Below are 9529 nucleotides of genomic sequence, written 5' to 3'. Positions count from 1 at the left end.
AGTAAGGTTGATGGCAACGGGAAAAATTTGGTCAGTGGTTGATCAAATCACCTCCTTCTTCCAGGTTTGTATGAGAGAAGAAGACATCCCTTTAACTGCAGTGAAGACGCCATGGGGACTGTATGAATGGTCAGTGATGCCAATGGGGTTGACAAATGGGCCGGCAACACATCAGGCACGTAGCGAGAAAATTTTAGGTGACCTAGTTGGGAGGATTTGCGTGGCTTATATTGATGACATTGTCATTTTTTCTCAATCAGTTGAAGAACACGAAACTCATTTGAGAATAGTTTTAGAAAAATTACGCCAAGCCAAACTCTACTGCTCCATCAAAAAGAGTAAGCTTTTTCAACGTCAGATAAATTTTCTAGGCCACAAAATCAGTCAAGCAGGAGTCTGTCCTGATGATTCAAAGGTTGAAAAAAATTCTAAATGGTCATCTCCTTCAACATCAAAGCAGCTTCTCAAATTCTTAGGTACAGTCCAATGGATGAAGAAATTCATTGATGTACTGTCTCGTTATGTTGACCCTCACTCCTCTGACAAGCATGAATTTGAAAGGTAAACCTTTTCATTGGGGGAAAGCTGAGGAGGACACATTCAATAACATCAAGCACCTCATCACAACCTTACCGGTCCTGCACAATTTGGATTACAAATCAGGCAAACCCATCTGGCTCTTCACAGATGCTAGTGGTAGCGGACTTGGCGCAGCATTGTTTCAAGGCGCGGAGTGGGACACGGCATCTGCAATAGCATATGAAAGCCGCACCATGAATCCAGCCAAGAAGAATTACCTGGTACACAAGCAGGAGTTGTTAGCAGTAATTAACGCTCTCAACAAATGGAGACTTCTGTTATTAGGTATGAAGGTCAACGTTATGTCTGATCGTCATTCACTCACAACTCTCTTGACTCAGCGAATCCTGAGCCAACACCAGGCTAGGTGGCTGGAAATCTTGTCACAGTTTGACTTGGATTTCAAGTACCTCAAAGGTCTGGACAATTTGGTTGCAGATGTGTTATCGCGCAGGGACAACATTGCACCATGCGAGATCAAATCAGGACTCAATGAGGTAGAGCTTCAAACAATCCGTGAAGGTCTTAATCAGGATAAATTCTGTCTCAAATTATGCAAGGTGCTACCTCTACGGGATGACTGTATCATCAAAAACGACCTGTTATATCTTGACGGTGTAGTATTCAAAGCTCAACAAGAGCTTTACAACACCTAAGAAGGGATAATCTACTACGTGTAATATAGTAGAAGTTGCCTAAAGACTGCCTTCTTCAAAGAAACCAGCACAAGGGCACTTGCTGACCACTTTGTGATAACAGAGAAATAAAGCAATACTGTTGTGTAGTATTATTCCCAGTTTTAAGCGCAAAAAAAAGTCCACACACTATGTTTATTACTAGCAATACTGTTGTTAAGTATTATTCCCAATTGACTTTTAGTCTTTAACACACGTAAATAAATTTCTCCTTGCTTTGAAGGGGCGGATTTAAGTGATCTTAGTACAAATATAGTAAATAAATGATGATTTATAACACTACAACAAAGGTATAAGATGCAGAAAAGGGAACGACAATCCCAAAATCATCAAAGAGTATATATATCCACATGTAACAACCTCTACAACAGTCAACAGCCTCAAAAACCAGTCAAATCCGCCTAAAGAATCCTAAAAACCATGTAATGACGCAATGTAATGATCTTGTTACTAATGTATGATGTAATTTTCACAGCTAAAAGTGATCAATGACGCAATGATGTAATGTAGAGCACTTCTTAAGATGAATACAGGTGATTTTTTCCTTGTAAACTAGCTGAAAACCAAATTTTGAGATTACAAATTTTTTCAGATGTGCTCCAATTTTGATCTACTATAGTGCATCTTGTAGCCCTCGTGATACTGATCATTTCTGACACCCATATGACCTACTTCTGATGAGTGATGAGTAAGATATTGAGTTGTGAAGTTAAGGTTTTTGGTGTTACATGTTGACTTGTGACTGTAAATTCGAGATTCACACCAATTTCTTATTTGCCTTATAACTTTTTTCATACACCTCCGTTACTAATGATTTAAAGATTGTACATTATGTAATCCACTCTTCTGCGTTGAATGAGATATCTACCAACTTAATCTGACGTCATTTGACATATGTAATAAGCTGAAAACCTTCATTTTTGACGAAATTCACCCATTTTCTTCACTTTTCACAGCTACTACTCCCTTTTTCTTGCTCATGTAATATGAAATCATCTTCTATAACCTTAAAAATCCCGGAAAATCCTCTTGGCAACCTTAATTTCCACTACTACCACCATTACATATGTAAACTACACGCATAACCCTTGTTTACCAACTTTGAAAAAGTACCTTTCTCTTAATAACTTCTGTTTTTCCTTATCAACCTTGAAGATTAAAATTGTTACTGTATAATAAACTGTTGTTCTTTCATATTCTAACCTTTAAAAACCCATAACTCAATTATAAATATGCTAAAAACCGTTTTCCAACCTTTACACCTATATTTTCGAATTTTTCTTATCTTTTCTTTTTCTGTCTTTTTGTAATAACTTTGTAAGTAAACTATGTTGATCTTAAGAATAATTTTGAAATGAGATGACATAATATTGAGCCAATAAGTATACATAAGCCTCTAAGAGCTTCAATTGATCTGAAATCCTGAATTTTGAATTTCCTGCTACACTGAAGTTTTCTAATAACTTGGTAAAGTGAAGATGATTAATTTTTTTGCTTGATATCATAAATAGATCACCACAACGGCCGGCTGGTTGTACCTAATCATGCAGGATTGAGAGAAAATTCATCAACCAGACACACAACGTGTTGGGTCACCTAGGACCACTCAAGACCCTTACATGACTACAACACACCTTCTTTTGGCCCGGCATGACCAGGGAAGTTGGGCAGCAATTGAAGACGTGTGATTCCTGTCAGCAAAACAAGGCTCAGACAACCACGACTTCCGGCAAAGTGCAAGCCAAATCCCTACGCAGCCAATGGAGGCAATTGCTATTGACTTCATCAGCCCGTTCCCAAAAGCTTCTGGCTACAACATGATCCTATCTTGTACGTGCCGACTAACAGGATTCGTACGTCTAGTCCCTGCATCACAGCGTGATACTGCTGAACAATTGGCAAAGCGGCTGTTTAACTCTTGGTCCTCAATCTTTGGTCTCCCGGAGTCTATCATTGGTGATAGAGATAAAGCATGCACTTCGAGGTTCTGGAAGCGTCTGCATGACTTACTAGGAGTGTGGGTTAACCTGTCTACCGCTTATCACCCGCAGGCAGATGGGCGAAGCGAGCCCTCCAACAAAACTATTGGACAAATCTTGCAACACTCAGCCGTGAGTAAGCATGGGAAATGTCTGGAATCCTGGCCATGTGCCGAATTTGTGATCAACTCCGCGGTGAACGTCTCCACAGGTGTCTCCCCATTTCAATTTGTTTACGGATGTATACCACCAACGTTGGCTTGCTAAGCTAAGCTAAGGATTTTTGCCACCTGGGCTTAGCTTAGCTAGAAGCCGCTAAGGAAAAATGTGCTAACGCTAAGCCATTAGCTTAGCGGGCATAAAATGACACCCGCTAAGCCAATTAATTGGCCGCTAAACCGCTAATAGCGGCTTGGCGGCCCTTTTTTGCACTTAGAACATGTTCTTTTTGATAGCTAAGCTTCCGGCTTAGCTTGGCGCAGACCCGCTAAAGGAAAAATCAAAATTTGATTAGCTTAGCTTGAGTGCGCTAAGGATTTAGCGTTAGCTTAGTGATAAAAAACTGCTAAGCTAATGCACCGCTAAGCGCTAACTTAGCTTAGCCATGCCACTGTTGATACCACGACTATTCCCGGTCAAATTGCCGACCGAAATTGAAGACGAAGACGTGCACTCATGGAATCAACGGCGGCAGTAAGAGTGGGCATCTTGGCAAGACCATCTTTGGAGCAGCCGAGTTGACCAGGCAGTACAATACAACAAACAACGCCGGGAGGGAGACACACTACAAGTAGGTGACCTGTTTATGGTAGATAGTCACGATCGGCAACAAGTGGTAGGTGGGGCGGGCCGTGGAGTTGGTAAACTCAGAGCTTGCTACGACAGCCCGTATGAAATTCAGGAGGTTCTGAACGGAGGCCGCGACTTCAAGTTACAACTTCAAGCGGAGGACGCAACACACCTGATCTTTCACATATCTAAGTTGAAGGCCTACCACAGCAAATCCAAACACTTAGACAGCAAAAGCATTGCGGCCATGACTGTGGTCTTGTCACATACGGAACCAATCCCCGAAGGTCCTAGAATGGAGCCCACGGGGCACACTACGAAACATGACAAGGGGGTGTGCTTTGAGATTGATGCATTAACACCCCCGCAATGTGAGTGTGCTATTCCTTTTTCAATCTCCAGTCTTGAAGATGTTGGCAAGAAATGTTCTCTCCTAAATAGCAGAAATTCTTGACTCAAGGCCATCGGACCAACATTGGACACAGTAGGGACCACTTGCAGTCACAGAGGTGACTTTGTCAAATCCAAAAACAACCCCATCAGGCCGGAATGTGGGGACCAATGGGGAAAGCTAGGAAAATTGACAAGGGGGTGTGCATTGTATTAATGTGCTAACACCCCCGCAATGTGAGTTCAATACAGCATTTCTTTTCCTCAATTTCCCCAAAATGGCTGGCAAGCAGTTCTCTCTCCTAATTAACAGACTACTACAACAATGACACGAAAGATCAAATTACGTATAATTCAAGATCATTCACGTCAAAACCTCAAGACAATTCATGTTTCACAAGTATTCACTTCAAGACATCAAGGTTCAAGAACAAATTGATGCAATGGCGTACAGCAAGACTTCAAGATTTAATTAAATTCAGAAAAAACAATTCTCCTATTTCATTTTCTTCAAGATTTTACAACTCAATCAAGACTTTTTGCTCTTTTTTTTCTTTTGCTTCTTTTTTTCTTTCACAGTGACGAGTTATGGTCAAACTTTCAGGGGCGAGTTATGCCAATTTGCGAAAAATTTTCTTTTTCTTTTAGGATTTTTTTTTGGTGTTTGTCTATTTTCAAGAATTTTTTTGGATAATTAAGGAGGAGGCTTTAATTTTTAGGAAGGGAGGGTGTAAGGGTACACTTAGGCTCAGGGCATATGGTTAGGGAGGCATGGGTTTACACGGGTCTTCTATAAATATCTTGTTGTCAGCGCCCGGCTTCGAAGGATCCTCACTCCTCAGAGAGCTAATCTTGGGATCCTTTGGAGCTAGGTGAGTTACAGACTTTTCATTACTTCTGTGGTCCTTTTTCATTTACTTGTAGTCTTGAGACTCCTCAGAGAGCTAATCTTGGGATCCTTTGGAGCTAGGTGAGTTACAGACTTTTCATTACTTCTCTGGTCCTTTTTCATTTACTTGTAGTCTTGAGACTCCTCAGAGAGCTAATCTTGGGATCCTTTGGAGCTAGGTGAGTTACAGACTTTTCATTACTTCTCTGGTCCTTTTTCATTTACTTGTAGTCTTGAGACTCCTCAGTGAGCTAATCTTGGGATCCTTTGGAGCTAGCTCGTAATTTAACCAAGGTTCTAAGTCAATTGCTCCCACCATGCTCTCTCAAGAAGTTGTGCCGGAGTAAAGTTTCCGGACCCTCCAGTGAAGATCTGAGAGATCTTACAGCTCCCTTTGCCACAATTTTTGAGCAACAGGAAACAGCTGCGCTGTCAGTCACAGCGCAGCTGTGACCAATTCACTGCTCACCTTTGAAATTTCAAGCAGCGGGAATCTGCTGCGCCCCCCGCTGCCACCCCTGAAGCGCAGCTGTCCCAGTGTTGCTGTAGCTTATACTCAATTTATAGAGAGATACGAGATTACATACAGAGTTTTGTCAGAGACAGATTTCTTTTGAATGACAATTTCTATGTCCTGCTTTTTTCACCCTATATTAGGGGGTGTCAAGTCAGGATATGTTTGTGAAAAATTTTATGAAGCGGACCAGTTTTCAAAATTTTACGGTGTTTTTTTTGCTGCATTTATACGGTCAACAGCATTTGGGACACCTAAAACGGTGTCCCAAATTTTTGAAATCCACATAAAATTTTACGGTCTTGGACAACTTGTTGTACTGAAAAATACTGTAAAATATTTGACTTGAAACCCCCTATTTTTGTGTTGATGTGGGGAACTCAAGTTGTACAAAACCCACGGGTCCTTGCGCACCAACATTAGGGCCTGGGGGTTTCAAGTCAAAAAACTTTTGTGAAACTTTTTTGAAAATGGACAAGTTTTTTGAATTTTACAGTGTTTTTTGGGTTTCCGCTACCTTTTTTTACGTATTTTTACGCTACAACAACTTGCCCGTTGCTGTAAAGTATGCGTAAAATTTTTGAAGCAGGACACCTTTTTAGGTGTCCCAAATTAAAAATATGTTGGTTTTACAAAGATTTTTTTTTACAAACAACTCATCCAAATTTATAAATTCTGTGCAAAAAACAAACAAACTTGAAACCCCTTAATTTACGGTATATTTTGCAACATCAGACAACTTGTTGGACTGTAAAATACTGTAAATTTCTTGACTCAAAACCCCCTATTGAGCAGGCTGCTTGTCAGTGTGTTTGATTGGATAGCTGCTTGATCCCTTACCTGGCCTTGCTTGAACAAGTAGGAGCTTAGGGTGCTCTGTTAGAGTAAACTAGGCTCAAAAAATGCGCAAAAGGTAAGGTTTGTAGTGAATTTCACCTCTTTATTTCAAATATGTAATATCTACACTCTGAAATAAAGAAAGGAAAGAAAGAAAGAAACAGAACTACATAATCCTTTTTTTGAATTACGGTTCCTGTGCCGGTGCTTCCTAGCGATGATTCAACACCTGTCAACGCCAATTCTCAGCTTCTAGGCGCCGCAGAGCATTTGGTGGAGGTAAGCTAATAAGTCACATAAATGAATGTCAAAAGACGTCCTTACGAAGAAAACAGGAAACTGGTCAGATGATACATTGAATCTCAAGGCGCATCCTAAATGGGATACGTTTGAGCCTCCGTACACTCCGGCGTATCACGTTAGCTCACCCATATTTCCCTTCGACTTTGGGCATCCTGAATTCTTAAGGGGTAGGGCTGGCCTCGTCAGTGTAGCCAGCTTTGACTCTCAGCAACTTTGAAAGTTGAACTGCTTCAAACTGGATTGAACCTAAAACTACGATGCTCTTGAGCTCAGCCAAGAAAGTACTAATACTATCTTGTGATAGCAAAAACATTATGTTTCCACTTCTTCACACAACAATGCTGATTTCTCTTCCACTAACACTAACCAGGATGGAAACTAATAAACTAGATGTATATAGATATGTTGAACATGGTTGATGAAGATAGAAAGGTATTTTTTTGGTCTTGAGTCTTATGCTCTGAAGTGTTGGACATCTTAATCCGGATAAATCAACCATCACATCACAAATCAGAGGGGATAAAAAATTCTTGAGACTGGAACTCATAGAGCACACAACAAACTGATCAAAGGAATATTCTAAAGCCTTCCCGGCACATCGAAAACACATTCATTTCCTCTTCTACTACAATGCTCACATGGTCCAGGTCCAGGTGTACATCTCAATTTTCTAGTTCTACAAAATGTACAAGCAATACTTACTCTTTGTCTAGTAGATTGCAACAGCGTAATAGGAATTGAGCCACTAGGTGTCGTCGTAGTCAACTGCTGAGATGATGAGGGAGTGGGTACCGGACGTCGATGTCGTGCTGGTTGTCTAGTACGGGGTTCGGTTTGGTGAAGCCCTGTTCGATTTTTGGATTTGGGCGGACGTGTAGGTGGCAATGGATTTTGTGGAGGGAAACCGTGGTTCTGATGAAGTGGTTCGAGTTGTGGCTGTGACGCAGAGGCTCCGGCTAACATGGCGGCGATACCAGGTAAGGTGGGAGCGCCTTTCGGTTTCTTGACCGCCTCAGAGCTGATCAGAGATGGTAGTGGTAATAGGTGTGAAAAGGTTGAGGTATGGGATGAGGTGGAAGGCTCGTTTCGATCAATTGACACTTCACATCTCCTATCAGTGTCATTGGGTTGAGTGTCGCGTCGAGCCCAAGGCGGAATAATTGAGCCGTTCCCATCACACTTGGGTTCATAGAGCATCCAGTGAGCAAGGTCTTCTTGTCGCTCAGTTGATTCGAAGGCCGGTAGAGTGGGGAGTGCACTTGTGGATTGGGTCGGATGAATCGAACCAGGCTAGTGTATGATTGTGATCGTTGTTTGAAGAAGTTTAAAAAAAGGGATCATTCAAGGAAGGTTTGCGGGAGTAGACAGGAGATTAGTAAAGATTATATATATACTTAATTGAGCCAGATGGAATTCTGAAAGGAACATTTGACAAAATGAGAAGAAACTGACACTTTGGATAGAAGGATGATGGTGATTGAATGAGTTAGTCGAATGATAATCGTCCGGAGCTCGAAACTTCTTGGCCATCATCAGCCTAAGGCTATTCTTGGAATAGTAGTTGGAGTTAGTCCTCGAATCAGCCATCAAACTAAGAAAGTGAGGTGAATGATTTAAGTAGGGTGGTAGATATGTCGATCTGATCCACAATCTTCCTGACGCAGTTTAGCAGTAGGGCTGTAGATGTAGGAGGCGGAAGCAGCCAATCCGTGAAGCAAGTAGCTATCTACCTTACTGTAATTAGACTGACCGACCTATGCGCGGCTCATGAGCGATGGAAGCATCAAGTCAGTCCAAAGAGACAAAAGACTGAGGATGTGAAGTCAAGCTTGCGTATATAGTTCATAACTCACTCTCTATTCAGAGCTCATCCTAGTATGTGTAAATCTATTGAAAGCAGCTTAAACAATGACCGGACACCAACAAGGAACCGACCGACAATCCACTCTAAAAAGTGACTACTGTATGTAAGGGATGGGCGAAAAGCTGGCGAAAGGCGTCAGGGTGGGATTGATCGACTTGATGCACCTCTATTTATAAGCGAGAAATCGAGGAGGGCACAAAGACAGCAGTTCATAACACCATTCAAAGGAATTCCAATCTCGAAAATTGAAATCAGACAGTTCTAGGGATAAACTCGAAGAGATATAAAAGGCGGAGCGTGGGGAGCTTTCTACGTAAATTGTCGATTGAAAGCTTTTACAAATTTGAAAACTTCAAACTACTTCAAAGAACACGACTCCGAGCTTGTTTCATGTCACTCTCTCTCGCTTACCTCCACCTCTACCGGTCCGCTCCTCGATAAGTATGCCACCCATCATCTCAACCGGTTCGCCCCTCATCGGCCGACGGCAGTGGCCTGCTACAGACAAGATGATCAAAACAAGCAACAAATACACTCGAAGACTGATCTCTATTTCCGCAAGCATTGCAAACATCAAGTCTAGGCCTTGTCCCATACTTTGAGAAAAAAATCAAAATGTACATTCACAGCTGATAAATGAGGATAAATGAAGCTCTGATATCCGTTCCCAGGCTTAGACGTGTTCAAATG

General features: G+C 41.6%; 1 protein-coding gene across 1 annotated transcript; it reads right to left on the bottom strand.

The window, feature by feature from the left end:
- Positions 1–7272: 7272 nt before the first annotated feature.
- Positions 7273–9031, bottom strand: MELLADRAFT_72732 (uncharacterized protein; the record flags this gene model as incomplete). Its single annotated transcript, XM_007413959.1, has 3 exons — positions 7273–8265; positions 8428–8729; positions 8829–9031. The coding sequence occupies 2 exons, from the start codon at positions 8560–8562 to the stop codon at positions 7555–7557; spliced, it is 846 nt and encodes a 281-aa protein (XP_007414021.1).
- Between the last annotated feature and the right edge of the window lie 498 nt (positions 9032–9529).

This window comes from Melampsora larici-populina, assembly GCF_000204055.1.
Source record: "Melampsora larici-populina 98AG31 unplaced genomic scaffold MELLAscaffold_40, whole genome shotgun sequence".
Taxonomy (NCBI): domain Eukaryota; kingdom Fungi; phylum Basidiomycota; class Pucciniomycetes; order Pucciniales; family Melampsoraceae; genus Melampsora; species Melampsora laricis-populina.
Note: the sequence above shows the minus strand (reverse complement) of the source record. Positions and strands in the feature narration are given on the sequence as shown.